General features: G+C 44.0%; 1 protein-coding gene across 1 annotated transcript in view; it reads right to left on the reverse strand.

Moving 5' to 3' along the window:
* ARL6 (ARF like GTPase 6) overlaps positions 1–16750 on the reverse strand; it is a 140752-nt gene that overhangs the window by 53410 nt on the left and 70592 nt on the right. Inside the window, exons 6-7 of the mRNA XM_082248539.1 lie at positions 6249–6378; positions 1409–1464 (exon numbers count right to left, since the gene is read on the reverse strand). Coding sequence (XP_082104665.1) covers positions 1409–1464; positions 6249–6378 — 186 coding nt within the window. The remainder of the gene's footprint in view (positions 1–1408; positions 1465–6248; positions 6379–16750) is intronic.

Genomic DNA, 16750 nt, shown 5'->3' on the forward strand with positions numbered 1-16750 from the left:
GAGAGGAGAGGAAGGAGGGAAGGAGAGGAGAGGAGGGAGGGAGGGAGGGGAGAGGAGGGAGGAAGGGGAGGAAGGGAGAAAGGGAGAGGAGGGAGGAAGGGAGAGGAGGAAGGGGGAGAGAGAGAGAGACAGCGAGGGAGGGGGAGAGAGAGACAGCGAGGGAGGGGGAGAGAGAGACAGCGAGGGAGGGGGAGAGAGAGAGAGAAAGAGAGGGAGGGGGAGATAGAGAGAGAGAGAGAGAGGGAGAGAGGAATGGGGAGAGAGAGGGCGGGAGGGGGGAGAGAGGGAGAAAGAGAGAGAGGGAAAGAGAGTGAGAGAGAGAGAGACAGCGAGGGAGGGGGAGAGAGAGACAGCGAGGGAGGGGGAGAGAGAGACAGCGAGGGAGGGGGAGAGAGAGACAGCGAGGGAGGGGGAGAGAGAGACAGCGAGGGAGGGGGAGAGAGAGACAGCGAGGGAGGGGGAGAGAGAGGGAGAGAGAGAGAGGGGGAGAGAGAGAGAGAGAGACAGCGAGGGAGGGGGAGAGAGAGACAGCGAGGGAGGGGAGAGAGAGAGAGACAGCGAGGGAGGGGGGGAGAGAGAGAGACAGCGAGGGAGGGGGGGAGAGAGAGAGACAGCGAGGGAGGGGGGGAGAGAGAGAGACAGCGAGGGAGGGGGAGAGAGAGAGAGAGACAGCTAGGGAGGGGGAGAGAGAGAGAGAGAGAGAGAGAGAGAGAGACAGCGAGGGAGGGGGAGAGAGAGAGAGAGACAGCTAGGGAGGGGGAGAGAGAGAGAGAGAGAGAGAGAGAGAGAGAGAGAAAGCGAGGGAGGGGGGGGAGAGAGAGAGAGAGACAGCGAGCGAGGGAGGGGGAGAGAGAGAGACAGCGAGGGAGGGGGAGAGAGAGACAGCGAGGGAGGGGGAGAGAGAGAAAGAGAGGGAGAGGGAGAGAGAGAGAGGGAGAGAGGAATGGGGAGAGAGAGGGCGGGAGGGGGGGAGAGAGAGAGGGAGGGGGGAGAGAGAGGGGGGGAGATGGAGGGAGGGAGGAAGGGAGAGAGGGAGAAGGAGAGAGGGAGGGAGAGAGAGAGGGAGAAGGAGAGAGAGAGGGAGAGAGAGAGAGAGGGAGGGAGAGAGAGAGAGGGAGGGAGAGAGAGAGGGAGGGAGAGAGAGAGGGAGGGAAGGGGAGAGAGGGGGAGAGAGAGAGAGAGAACAGAAAAAGTGCTCTGATGTACTAATGTAAAGAGTTTGGAAACAGTCAAGAAGAGTAAGGCAAGAGAAGAAAGAGACAGAAATGAGAACAGCAGAAAAGGAACAGAGAGAGAGCCAAAGAGAGAAAAGAGGGGAAGTGGGGAAGAGAGCAAGACAAGGAAAGAGAAGCTGAGAGTGAAGCAGCAATGGTGCGAAAAAAATAAAAACGAAAAAATAATCACCTACCTTGTAGCCAGTCCACTCCTTCCTGAAGGCCCTCACCCTTCAGTCCATCACTTGCACTGATAAAGATAAGAGGGTAGTCAGCACAGGGCATGATCAGTGAGATTTATCATATTGAAGACTATATGAAAAATAAAAAATAAAAGTGTTGACATTTAGAGGAACCAATAAATGAACCAACAATCGGAAAGGTCATTAAAGTTGTTTGGAAGACACTGCATGCGTTGTAACATTACCCAGTACATTTTCTGTAATGCGGGCCCATATATTAAACTCACCCTCCCTGCTCACTGCCGCCAGCTCCAGGTCCTCAACGCCCCCAAAAACAACTGGAAAGTGGTGCGCGCTCCCTGTGCCCTTCATGCACACAGTAGCAGGGACAGCAAAGGCTGCAGCCACTTTCAATCAGTAGCAGAAGGTATCAGAAGCAGTAGACAAAAAGTAACACATCCATGTAGCCAGGTAAAGGTGATTAGATGGGGGAGATTTACTAATAGAGGTGCACACAGAATCTGGTGCAGCTGTGCCTAGTAACCAACTTCCAGGTTTTATTGTCAAAGCGTTAACTACTTAGGGACTGAAAGGTTTTACCCCCCTTAAGGTCCAGGCCATTTTTTGCGATACGGCACTGCATTATTTTAACTGACAATTGCGTGGTCATGCGACGCTGTACCAAAATAAAATTTATGTAATTTGTTTCCCACAAAAGAGCTTTCTTCTGGTGGTATTTGATCACATCTGTGGTTTTTAGCTTTTGCGCTATAAACAAATAAAGAGCGTCAATTCTGGAAAAAAAAAAAAAACAATATGGGCTCTTTCACACGGAGCGGACTGCATTGCGATCCGCTCCGGCACTTTTTTTTTTTTTTCACGGAGCGGATGACACTTGTGTCATCCGCTCCATATGTCCGCATATCATCCCATCCATTTGCGGATGATATGCGGACATAATGTAAGTCTATGGGGATTGCGGATGTCAGCGGATGACACCGCTGACATCCGATTTTGCTTCCTTTCCGTTTTTTGAACGGAGGAAAAATAGGGTTCTGTTCCATTCCAAAAAACGGAACAGAACTGAAAGGAAGAAAATCGGATGTCAGCGGATGGTATTCCGCTGACATCCGCAATGCCATTGACTTACATTATGTCTATAAATAATCTGCAAAAAATAGGATGATTTGCGGACATACGGAGCGCCCGTGTGAAAGGGCCCTATTTTTTACTTTCTGCTGAAAACATATCCAGTAAAAAAATTTTAACAATCAAAATTTTTCATCAGTTTAGGCCAATGTGTATTCTGCCACATATTTTTGGTAAAAAAATCCCAATAAGTGTATATTGTGCAAAAGTTATTGCGTCTACAAACTAGGGGATTGCTGTCATTTTTTATTTATTTTTTACTAGTGGGACTGCGACATTGCGGTGGACAGATTGGACACCTAACTGACACTTTTGAGAGGACCAGTGACATTACTACAGTAATCAGTGCTAAAAATATGCACTGTTACTGTACTAATTACACTGGCAGGGAAGGGGGTAACACCAGGGGTGATCAAAGGGTTAAGTGTGCTCCTAGGGGATGCTTTCTAATTGTGTGGGGGATGGACTCAAAAGATGAACACAGGGACCTGTGTTCCTTAATAGCAGGAATACAGGATCTGATTTGTTTACATAGGCAGACCGCCGCTCTGTCTCCATGGGGAGTGATCGCTGGTGGTAAGCAGACATTGCGTCCGCCAGACCCGTTGATTGTCTCCCCTCTGGCCAATCGGCGCGCGCGCCCCCACTGTTTTGTACAGGTACGTCGTTTCATGTAATAGAGCCGGCCTGCCGCCGTAAAACTACGGCGGCAGGTCAGCAAGTGGTTAAACAAGCTGAAGTTAGAAGCTGAGTGGCTACTATGCAGAGTTTCACCAGATTCTGTGTGCACCAGTTTTAGGAAATCTCCCCCTATGGGTCCCTATAAGGGGAGTGAGTCACCGGAAGACAGGAACCAGAAAGGGGGTTCCAGAACTACGTTTTTTTTTTTTTTTTTTTTTTTTTTTTAGGCTTAGTAACACAAAGATTTCCAAAAGAGGGGGCATTCACAATGGCTGCATCAGTTGTTGATCATAGTTATGGGTATTATCTAATCATAGCTAGAGCTGTACATGCAGTATGTAGTGATAACAGTCATCAATAAATAAATTACCATTGATGTAAATAGCTTATCTTATAACAAATAAAAACCTCCTTGGGTCATACAAAAGGAACCAAAGACTAGTACCTCTGGAACATTCCGTTATAGAAATAAATCAATGGGACCCAACCAATACTGTATAAAGCCAAATGCTTATTTTTTAGGTGCAGGGAGTTTTGGTTCATCTGTGTTTTTAGCTTCATGCTGGCTTACAAGGCATGATAGCGGTATAGTAAGGGAAAGAAGAAGCTGCACACACAGATTAAGTCTGAACTGTCTCTAAAAGAATAAGAATAAGGTGTTTATTTAAAAAAAAAAAAAATAGCTGGGACAAATGTCACAAGAATTCGTCCAGTCCTCACAAATTCTGTCTCTAATTTTCTTAATACAGTGATTTCCTGTGATCATCAGATCTTTCAAGTGGCCATAATGTAGTATTTTTCCTGGTTGAGATATTTCAGGAAAATGCTGCATTATGGTCACTAGATGGAGCTGATGATAAAACGAAAGCCAACAGGCAGGTGTTCAATCACTCTGCCTTTCATATCTGAAGGCCAGATGAAAAAAAAATCCAGAAAGCTGAAATATATGTCAGGGAAGTACATTACATATTATTGGTAATAAAGGTTGTCTGTCAATTTTTAAATTAAAAAAATGTCAACAGGAACATAACACCAAGTATACATGTTGTGTCCAAATATATTTACAGTATAACTGATTTAGACCAACTGACATTAACTGAGATTTTAAAATGTATTCATCTCAATTCGGAGCATGCGTGCTCCCTAATCAATCACACAAGGGTTACCCACATATAAGCGCTATATGAATTCACTGATGATTAATGATGGCAGCAATAATAGTCATGAATGATGCCAATGTAGTAAATAGAACATTGAAAAGTTTTTTCTTCAAAATCAGTTCCACCTTGTACAATGACCCCCGCTGGATCTGCGATGGTGAAGCCAAAATAAGGGGTTAAAAACTCACAGCTTGGTGACCATCCAGTATGTGTGAAGGCATAAAACTAGCAAGGAACAATGCAGCAGTGTGGACAGTTGTGCCTGGCTCAGGCTGTGAGGAGATGATAACGGAATGCCTCAATCCTGGACAGGGAAGGGTGGAAAAGGGGTCACACAATGCCTGATATAGGAGGCAAGGAGGATTGTCGTCTGTGGCCGATCCGATCACCCACGATGAGTGCCGTCCGGGAAGGGGACCCGGATATGACGTCAGACTCTCGGGGAAGGAGGACCCACACAAGGCTTGAACCGCTATAGAGCCGCTGGTGGTGAGCGGCATGTGCGGTGACCCAATGCAGGGGAGGGGGAGGAGTGCCTGCTTCTTGTATGGTTGCCCTGACAACTTTTCAATGTTCAATTTACTACATTGGCATCATTCATGACTATTACTGCTGCCATCAGTAATCATCATCGGTGGAATCCTATAGTGCTTATATGTGGTTAACCCTTATGTGACTGATACTTTTGAACATCCCTCCTGGTGTGTTTTGTTCTCACACAGCTGCTACTTGACCCCCAGGTGTTATGCCAATTATCATGGAAAGGGTGGTGGTCCTGTCATACTAGCACCATATTTATTTGTGTTTTTTAGTCTAATCCAAGGCCAAATTGGGAAAAGCTAGTGGGGGCAGTTAACAATAGTGTATTCACAAGTAAGGGCTCTTTCACACGGACGTTCCGTATGTCCGTAAATCACCCCATCTGTTTGCGGGTGTTATACGGACATAATGAATGTCTATGGGATTGCGGATGTCAGCAGATGACCATCCGCTGACATCCGATTTTTGTCCTTTCAGTTCTGTTCCGTTTTTTGGAACGGAACAGAACCCTATTTTTGTTCCATTTAAAAAACGGAACGGATGCAAAATCGGATGTCAGCGGTGTCATCCGCTGACATCCGCAATGCCCATAGACATACATTATGTCCGTAGATCATCCGCAAACGGATGGGATGATATGCAGACATACGGACTGGATGACACAAGTGTAATCCGTGTCTGTGAAAAAAAAAAAAAAAGTGCCGGAGCGGATAGCAATACGGTCCGCTCCGTGTGAACGAGCCCTAACAGGAAAAAATGGAATTGGACACAGTGGGCCAGGATGGACCATCATTTTGAGTACAAGTCATTCAAAACAGTAGCATATATAAAAAAGGATGTATAAAATGAATGGTAAAATAACTAATATGGCAAAACGTGCAGTCCTGCGGCGTTTAGAGACCCAGAGATCCCAGGGGTCCTGAGCAGCTCTCGGGGATTCACAGGGGCCACAACAATAGATTTTTCCAAATTACCCTTGGGGCCGTATTTGGCCCGTGGGCCAGACTTTGGACATGCCTGCCTTAGACATTGACCCCTGTCTTCTATTAACTGGTTTATACCTGAAGGACTTGGAATCTTTCAGAATTCAACAGAAACTTGCACTATGGTTAAACCAGAATGTAAAGGCTCTGCCATGGGTTCTGTCACCTTAGTTTATTTTTTGCTCCTGAAGGATTCTCGCTGCTGTACAGTTATTGAGAACACATTTCTGCTTAGAGTTGCAGCACAGGGAGAATTGTATTCTGGGTTATAGACACTTCTAGCAATCAAAACATCTTTATTGTGCACACACACGCACTTCAAAATAATAGAACCATTACCAAATATGCCACGGCTTGTCCTTGATGTTCTCTAAACACAGCAACTGAGAAACCTTCACAGATGACAGAGAGTCTCTCAGGTCCATTTTGTTAGCAAAAAACAAAATTGGTATCCGTCTGTGCTTAATGTCTGGGGAACAGGAGAAAAAAAAAATTATGATAAAGGAAATTAGAACAGTTTCAGGTTGTGTGAGCATGCATTTACCAGCACTAGCAAAGGTGAAAATCCCTTTTTAAATTCAGCGAGATATCTGCTTGAAGTCAATGATTTTGTAATCTTTAGCATTTGGATGAGAAAAGTGAATACAGCAAGTTGATTGGAAGGTTGAGATTTGTAACCGAACAACCAATAGTACACTTCCCGGCCTAGAGTGACAACGCTCATGCTCCACACTGTGTCTAAGGAGGAGCTGTGTTGTCATCCTAAAACAGGACTAGGACAGAATACCCGTAAATAACAATAAAATCAGCGCAATCCCAAGTGAGTATAAATTTACACCACAATGGCAGTATACATTTAGTGTCTTCACTAAACACAAATGTCAAACCAGATATCAAAATAATGCAGCGCCAGAGGTACATTAAAAAATAAATAAAATATTAAGTAGCACCCATTAAATACCAATATTTAAGTGTACAACAGTGGTGATTCACACAGCTCACAAAAAATAAATTAATCAATTAAAAACGTGAAAAATATATACTTGTACACATTAATCACATAAAATATTCATAAATATATAAATTAATTCATATCATGTGCATATAGACTATGTGAGAAAAGTCCATAGTGAAATTAATAAAAAATGAATAAAATCTTGTCAATTAATAAAGGATCCTTCCGTGCCATGCAAATATTAAATATAAAGTGCTGGTGCTCCAATCCGCACACAAGTGCTCCGTGTGTTTCAATCAGTGTTCACTAGCAGCTCACCTTACTTTCTGCCCCATATATTCCAATGGACAGAATACCCCTCCTTCTCCATAAGATAGGGAGAAGGTGTTTTATAGTCCACACAGATAGCTGGGAACAGTGCAACTGATAAGTGCAACATAGGCAATCCACAGCAGAGGTGCTCAACCCATGGCCTGCGACAAACCAGTGACGTGCATGCCCATGCTCTGGGATGGGGTGTCAGCAAGCCCAGATTGCAATCAACAGTTACCGACCTGCCATCCCAGAGCATCAGAGTGCATGGAACCGGCTTCGGCAGTGGAGGAAGGAGGCGGCTGCAGAGGGAGCAGGAGACGCATAGGCCGATGCTTCCTCTGTAGTGCCATCTTCTGTCCCAGGCAGAGGGATACCTTTCTAGAAGTCTGGAGAGGGAAGAGGAAGAGGTCAGTGTATTAAACATACACTGCACTTTTACAATTGGGATATTAGCACCTAAAAAAAAAAAAAAAAATGGCCATTAGGTTGCTTTCACACTAATCCCCAGGTGCGGTGCAGTGCAGAGCACCTGAGGCTTTTCTGCAGGTCAGCTGCACTGAGCCATAAACTTCTATTATATCCTGCAGGTTTGGTGTGCTTTTTGAAAGTGCACCACACCCACAAGAAGTATTAGAAGTCTATGGCTGAGTGCAGCTAACCTGCAGGAAAGCCGCGTGTGCACTGCGCTGCACCTGCGGTGTTGTAAACCGCAGAACATTAGTGTGAAAGCAGCCTTATAGGGGGATCAGTACAGTAAAGGCTCGTTAGCATTTGTGGTTTGGGCTGTAAAACCCCATAGTTCATTGTGGCCTGTGATCAATTACCAAATCACTTAAGTGGCCCTCGCTCTTCCAAAAGGTTGATCACCTACAGTAGGGGTGTCAAACTCCCATTTCATCACGGGCCGCAGTAGCACTATGGTTGCCCTCAAAGGGCCGGTTATATATGTAGGATTAATAAAAAGAAGGTTATAACCGCGCTAAAGGTGACAGGTAGTGAGCTGCGACTTCAAGTGTGACCACACCCCTAAAAAATTATGTATTGTATAAGTCGCGAACTTATACAATACATATATGTAGGATTAGATGTGAAGAGCACCCCATGTCCTGGGGGGGGGGCAAAGAGAAACCTTTCTACAGCTGCACAGAGGAGTGCAGGATCTGGCAAAGGAGTTATGTCCTCTCTGCTGTCGACTACAGAAACAAGGTGGGGGCAGAGACAAGGGGGGTGCCGCAGCTTCAGGAGAGGTGCGAGGGCCACATGAAATGGCCTGGGGGGGCGCATTCGGCCCGCGGGCCTTGTGTTTGACACCTGTGACCTACAGGTTTCTTTTTGTACAGCTATAACAAATCATTTTCAACAGTATATGCAACCAACAAAAAGGGAGCCAATTAGATAAGTTCATTGCTAGAGTTTTAATACTTTGAAATATGCTTTGGTCACTTAACTCCAGCCAAAATATGCCTTGTGCTGTGCTATCGCATATGAGTATGGCTTCGTTCACACAAATCGTACTATACTGTACTGCCTTTTTGAAGACAAAATAGCCATATTGTTTCTAAACCCTACTACAGGTTCAAAAAAACAATACGCTTGAGGAATAGAGTTTAAAATAAAATAAAAATAAAATAATTGTAAAGTCTTGTGGTTTTTTTTTTTTATAACAAACAAGTTATACCTCTCTCTTCTGTTCAGTTGGTTTTGCACAGGGCAGCCTCGATCCTCCTCTTCTAGGGTCCCTCTTTGCTGCTCCTGGCCCCTCCCTCCTGTCGAGTGCCCCCATAGCAAGCAGCTTGCTATGAGGGCACCCAAGCCGAGCTGCAGCTCCATGTGTCCATTCAGCTGTTTGGTCCCAACCCCTCTCTTTCCTGATTGGCTAACTGACTTTGACAGCAGCAGGAGTGAATGGCGCCACTGCTGTGTCTTAGCCACGCAGAAGGGAGAGTCCTGGAAGGCCAAGGGACTCATGGACATCACTGGATAGAGCTGGGTCTCAGGTAAGTATTAGGGGTTTCTGGGGCGGCTGCTACACACAGAAGGCTTTTTATCTTAATGGATAGAATCCATTAAGATAAAAAACCTTCTGACTTTACAACTCCTTTAAGGTTTGTTTTACCTTGTCATTAAGGGGTAAAAAAAATAAATAAAAAAATAACAAAGCACTACTGCAGGCTGATCAAAAACTCGGCTTTGCTAAAAATAAGCAATTTTACTCCTTTTGTGTACTCTATTTTCTTGTTTTGACCCAACAACGGTAGCATAAAACAATTCATTACTTAGATAAAAATTTGAGGACTGCGCACTTTATTTCACAATAACAACTGTGGGGACTGTTATCACTGTTTGCCATTCAATAAATGTGCGGCAGCCTTGGGAGAATTCTGTAGACATTGATGGATTTCATTATATTTTAGATGAAAAGACATGCTGAGTATGCAATAAACTGTCATATAATCATGTATTATACAAGCTCAATCATTTGGTTTTAATTTAAAAACCTTGCTTTATATGAATTAAAATACTGCAGGTTAGTATAAAAATGTTTTGTAATCATGGCATTTACATTGTGCTGAATCCATGACCTGATTTATGTTGCTTTTTGTTTATATTTTGTTTGATTCTGTGGGGTTGATTCACTAAAACTGGAGAGTGCAAAATCTGATGCAGCTTTGCATAGAAACCAATTAGCTTTCAGTTTTTTTTCTCAAACCTTAACCACTTGCCTACGGTGCACTTTTACCCCCTTCCTGCCCAGGTCAATTTTCATCTTTCAGCGCTGTCACACTTTCAATGACAATTTTGTGCGGTCATGCAACACTGTACCCAAACAAAATTTTTGTGATTCTTTACACCAATAGAGCTTTCTTTTGGTGGAATTTAATCACCACTAGGTTTTAATTTTTTGCAAAATTAAAAAAAAAAAGGTTTTCTTCTTCACTGATGTGCGTACTGATGGGCACTTATTGGCAGCACTGGTGGTCACTGTTGGGACTGCACTGATAATCAGTGCCCTGACTATCAGTGTATATGTCCCTTTTAGAGAAGCCAGTTATCAACTCTCTTCTCCTCTCCTCATGCTGTCAGCATGAGGAAAGGAGTGCCGATAACCGGCTGATTGGCTCTTTACCTCAATCTGTGATCAGCATTGTCCTCTGGATGCGGAGTACAGAGCACGCCACCCACGCCCAGCAGCGGGCACAATTATGGGAGGCCATCATATGACGGCCTCTCAGAACTAACCGTCCATGCAGTGGCGGCTGGTGAATAAAAATTTGGGGGGGGGGGGGTGGCGTCAAAACCAACAACCCCCCGCGGGACGGATGGCTGGTCTGCAATCTACTCTACCACCCCCTCCCTCCTTCCTCCCCCTCCCAGGATGGATGGCTGGCTGTCCGGCATCTTACCTGCTCCTTCACAGAGTGCCGCTGTGTCTTCTCCTTGTCCGCGTGTCCCCTCCCTCTTCCTGGCCAATGGCCAGTAAAATCACATCTCTTTTTAGCCAATAAGGAAAGGGGTCTCACGACCCGCTTCCTGATTGGCTGGGAGACGAGTCAGTGTGATAATAGCGAATATTCATTCGCTATTGTCACACAACTGGGTGGGTTCGGGGCGCAGTGCTCTGAAGCCTATTAGAGCCTCTGGTTCTAATCAGGTGCTTAAAAAAAAAAAAAAAATCCACATTGAACTCCATGCGTCCGGCATCCTTGCTTGTAGATTAGGGTGCCAGAAGCATGAATGGGGGGCGGCGCCCCTAATGGATGAGGGGGCGGCGCCCCTGCGTCCATGCTGTAGCCATCATTCGGTTATAGCGTGGTCGGCAAGTGGTTAAGGCAGGACTTCTTAACATTTACTTGTTGCGGATTTCCTACCAACACTGAATAAGTCATCCATGTTCTGGTCCACTCCACTCGGTAGTTGCTCTGAAATGGCCTATTCATTTTCAAATCAAACCAGTAATTCTCTTTGGTCTGCTGTTTGTAAGACCGGTGGCCGCTATCTCTTCTATTCCCCCAGCCACTGGTCTTGGCAGGACTCTTCTGTAGGAAAAGGAATTGGCAGCACTCCAGGTTGAGTCAAAATGCAGATTTATTGACTGGACATCCAAATATGCCAATCATGACAAGGTAGACGCGTTTCACACACAGACTGTGTGCTTAATCATTACCAGATTGTGAAACGCGTCTACCTTGTCACGATTGTCATATTTGGATGTCCAGTCAATAAATCTGGATTTTGACTCAACCTGGAGTGCTGCCAATTACTTTATCAAGTTTTCACGGAGGCGAGCGGGGGCATGCACCGGTGTGAGTCATCAGGCAATTACACCACCTTGAGCAGTGAGTTCTTGTCTCTTCAGGGCTCTTCTGTAGTTCTTTCCCCAGAAAGCAGTGATGAAATATTTTATTTAAAGGTTTAAGCAGAGGAATCTGCAGCTATCAAACTTCTACCATATACACTACGTCCACAGACCTTCTATCGAAACGTCAGTTCACCTCGCTGAGGTGAGCGCGGTGTGTTTCTGTGGGTGAAGGGAATTCCCACCTGAAAGGGATCTTTCTATTTTCGTTCACTTACTGTTTGAAACTATGTTTGCTCATTAAGGGAATTTTTGGCTTTACTATGGACTTTTTATTATAGATATTCACATCTTTTTGGATATTTTATATGTCTTATTTCTATTAGTATACTGCCCTGCACTGTGTGTTCGTTTGTATTTAAAGATCGGGCCAAGTGATGCACCCTTTAGTGTTCAGCTTGAAATTTAATTGTACTAGTGTGCGATTGTTTGTGCCGATTGTATTTCTATTCAGTGATGTAATTCGGCCTCACTTGTAGTGGTAGATGGACTGAAACTCCCAGACACATTCAACATATACAGGCCTAGTGTACCCAACAACATTCACTACAATTCCCTGTGGTTGATGGGAATTGTAGTTTCCTTTTACTGCAGAGAGAGAGAGGAGAGGATATGATGTAACCCCTGCTGCTGGCAAAGCAGATGCTGTTATCTTTTGAATTATAGAGATTAGGTCATGACAATTCAATTAGGCTTTTCTCCTAAATTGTAAGGATTTTCAAAATTGGATTAATTGTTTAGTGTTTTGTGTAGGGGGGTGTTCCAATGAGTGATTTATTTTGCCTATCCCTAATTGCCTATTTTGCCTATATTCTTCTTTAATTGAACAAGCTGAAGTTAGTAGCTGATTGGCTACCATGCACAGCTGCAACAGATTTTGCACTGTCCAGGTTTAGTAAATCAACCCTAATGTGTTGCTTCTGTTGAGGAGGTGAGGGTAAGTTTCCCCAAATAGGAACACAACATTTTCAGAGTTTGCAGTCTTTCCTGGGTCTACGAAAAGTGTTTGTTACATTGCAAAGATCCCACCTCACTTCCTGTCCCTGTGACCTGACAGGAAGTGAGTGAAAATCTTCCTTCAACCCCCCCCCCCCCCCCCCAAAAGAGAAAAAAAAAAAAAAAAAAAAACAACATACAATGATCAATTTGCTTATAAATTTTGCCAGATATGATTGTTCATTTTCAGGGAACATGACCATTTGCTAACTGATCTACCCATATATTATTACACATGCTGCCATGTATTATTTCCTGAGCAGAATCTATAGTACATCTATAGTACGTTGTGATTTTTTAAAAGTGTTTTTAAAAAAAGGAACAAGTCTAAAATTTTATGATAAAAATAGGTGTAGTGCTAAAAACATAAAAGCATGGTATACAACAGTCTCTCAACTAAAGTTCCTCCAGTTTTTTTTTTTTTATTTATTTGACACCATGGATATTTTTAATAGCTACAGTGGGTATAGAAAATATTCACCGCCTTTAAAATAACCACGTTGTTTCTTTGCAGCCTGAAATTAAAACAGACACAGTTTTTGTTTTATCCAGCAGCTTATAACAACTTATAACATCCAAGATGAAAGATTTACCACCACCAGGTCAGAAAAAAATAAATAAATAAAAAACAGAATCACAGAGTTGGAAAAAGGCTCACCCCCTTGTGTCAGTATTTTGTTGAACCACCTTTTGCTTTCATTACAGCTTTTAGTCTGTTGGGATATATCGCTACCAACTTTGCACATCTAGACTTTGCAATAGTTGCCCATTTTTCCTTGCAGAACTGCTCCAGTTCAGTTAAATTTGATGGTGACCGTTTGTGGACTGCAGCCTTCAAGTCATTCCACAGATTTTCAATGGGGTTTAAGTTTGGGCTCTGACTAGGCCATGTAAGGACATTTACCTTTTTCTCATTTAAACACTGTGTGGTCATTTTTGATGTGTGCTTTGGGTTACTGGCATGTTGGAAGGTAAACCTTCTTCCCATTGACATATTTCTGGCAGAGGGCAGCAGATTTTCCACAAGAATTTCACCCACCTATCAAGTATTTTGCCCCATCCATTTTACCTTCTTTCCCGACAAGTCCTTCTGTCCCTGTTGCAGAGAAACACCACCATAATGTAGGAATGTTATTTGGTTGGTGAGCTGTATTGAATTTCCGCCAGACATATAGTTTGGTGTTGAGGCCAAATAATTCAATTTTAGTCTTATCTGACCAGAACACCTTTTTTCCAGTATCTTCAAGATGCGTTTTGTCAAAGCTCTGTCGTGACTGCATGTGGCCTTTCTTAAGGAGTGGCTTTTTTTTCTTGCAACCCTCTCATACAAGCCACATTTGTGGGAATTTGCGACACTGTTGTCACATGTACACAATGACCACTCTTTGCCATAAATGCCTGTAACTGCTTTAGAGTTGCTGTAGGCCTCTTGGTAGCCTCTCTGACCAGTTTCCTCCTGGCTCTTTCCTCCAGTTTGGAGCAACGTCCTGATCCAGGGAGGGTCTGTGTTGTACCAAATACCTTCCACTTCTTAAAAATAGACTTCACTGTGCTTCTAGGAATTGATAAAGCCTTTGAAATTTGTTTGTATCCATGTGCCTGTCCACAACTTTATACCGGAGATCTTTTGACAGTACCTTGCCAGCCATAGTTGATTGTTTGCTTCAGTTGCACTACCAGGGACTGAAATGCTCCAGAAAAGCTAATCAAAATGACCACGGCTGATTACAGTTAAAGGTCAAATGGCTTTGTGTGCCATTGAGAAGGTGATTAGCTGCACCTGATTGAGTCATTTTTAGGGGGGGTGATCCTTTTTTCAACCCCGTGATTGTTTTTGAATTTTTTTAACATTTTTTTCTGACATGTCGGTGTTCTAGCTTTCACTTGGATGTTAAATGTTGCAAAGAAAGCAGGAAAAAACAAAAACTGTGCTTGTCTTCATTTCAGGCTGAAAAGCAACACAATGTGATTTTAAAGGGGGGTGATTCTTTTCTTTACCCACTGCATAGTTATCAAGATAGAAAAATGACAATCACAGTCCATCCACAGCTGTTAACCAGTGATCTTTTTATGGAAAAGGGGGGGGGGGGATCTTTCCACTGAACACAAAGTGTAAGTAGCATTTTTCCCACTGGCCATTACACTAATTTCATGTGAGCAGTAGATATAATTATCAGGGGTTCCCCAAAAAATTGTTATATATACATATATACACATATATATTTATTAGCAGAGACCCTAAGAATAAAATGGTGTGTGTTGCAATTTTTTATGTCACACAGTATTTGCGAAGCGGTTTTTCAAACGCAATTTTTTTTGGAAAAAAATAACACATTCATGAATAAAAACAAAAAAAAAAAAAAACAGTACAGTAAAGTTAGCCCAATTTTTTTGTATAATGTGAAAGATAATGTTACGTTGCGTAAGTAGATACACAACATGTGATGCTTTAAAATTGCGTCTGCCCGTGGAATAGCGGCAAATTATGGTGCCTAAAATTCTCCAGAATTCTTAGAGTGGCACAGAAGGTCTGGTGCTAGAATTATTGCTCTCGCTCTGACTGTTTACATATGCGTATGGGAGTAACGCATGCGTTTGCATTTGTGCATAAGCACAGTGGGACAGGGGCGCTTTAAATGTTTTTGTTTTTATACAAATATTTTTTTTTTACACTTTTTTTTATTTTTTTGTTCAAACTTTATTGCTATCACAAGGGATGAACAACATCCCTTGTGATAGCATGGGCCGTGACAGGTCCTTTTTTATGAAGAGATTTGGAGTCGGTCCAACCGGCTGCTTCTCTGACCGTTGGTGGGAAGGTAAACAAAGGGGCGGAGAGGTTTCCAGGGTTACAGAGAGAGGGGGAATGATGTCAGCTCCTCTCTCTCTCTGTCTCAGGCAGCCATTACCACCGGCCGCATCGGCGGAGAGCCCGGGAGGGGGGGGGGTGGGGTTTTGAGACCCCCACTTCCACCACCCGCAGAAGTGATCGATTGGCTAATTAGCCACTCATGATCACTTCTGCTTAGTAGAGAATCGCCACCAGAAAATAACAATACCAGGATGATGCCTGTAGGTGCAGGCATCATCCCAGTATAACCAATGAAAACCAAGGAGTGCCGAAAGTGGTTAAAGTAGAATTCCAGCTATACACCTAGCTAGCCTTCAAACTGCCCCTGCCTCTCCTAACACCTATGCGAACTAACCTGTGTAAAAAAGATGTATATATTTACCTATTTTCAGGCCGCTCCTGTCCGGTCATGTAATCTCCTGTGTCAGCCAGCAGCAGCTGCAGGGGAGAGGAGAAAATACTCTGACAATGGCTAGTAAAACCTGGAGCAGTGATGGCACTGGCTTCAATAGCCCATCCCTTGCATCGCCTCCTCACTGCCTGCTGTACTCCTGCACCAGTGCACTGCAACTGCATGCATTGCACGTGATTTCAGGGCAATTACAGTGTGGCCCCATTTACTTTTTGTTTGAAAATTTCTGTTTATTGATTTTAAACAATAAAAAGAGATAACACAAAATAGAGGCCACGCAGAGCTAACACAAAGACAGAAAACAGCTGACAACAGCCCAGCAAAACCCCCCTCCCCGCCCACCCATCCACCACCCCAGGCTCCACCCAGCAGGCCCAGTACAACAAACGAAAATGCCTCCAAGGAGGCTAGAGAAACCCTTCAAAAAATTCCCAGCATGCCTACAGTATCACTATAGTGCCAGTAAAGAGTACAGTCAATGAACAGCATATGTCTGCATTCTCCTTCAGGTATAATAAGAAATACAGTACAATACAATACCCTTCCCCGTGCTTCAGTCAGGCAATGAAAGCGTTCAACAGCACACGCCACACAGCAGCTCAAGCACACAGTTCCACCAAGACACTCAGGACCGGTCAGCAGAGGTCGAGGCCGGAAAATCTAGCCACAGCCTCCATACTTTATCAAACTTACACGGGCAACCCTTACTGAGATACGTAGCCTTATAGAGCGGAGTCACCTTATTCACCAGACTCTTCCAAAATAGGACGGTGGGAGCCAACTGGCTCTTCCGGTGTAGGAGCAGGGCCTAACGAGCATAAAAGAGCAGCAAGCTCAATAACGTGTGAATTGCCCTACCGGGAACCACCCCATCAACTAACCCCAGCAGGCAGACCTCCATAGATCTAGGAACTGGCACCTTCGCCACCTCCTCAATACAGGCCAGCACAGCAGT

Source organism: Pelophylax lessonae (assembly GCF_965119305.1).
Source record: "Pelophylax lessonae genome assembly, chromosome: 2".
Lineage (NCBI taxonomy): Eukaryota > Metazoa > Chordata > Amphibia > Anura > Ranidae > Pelophylax > Pelophylax lessonae.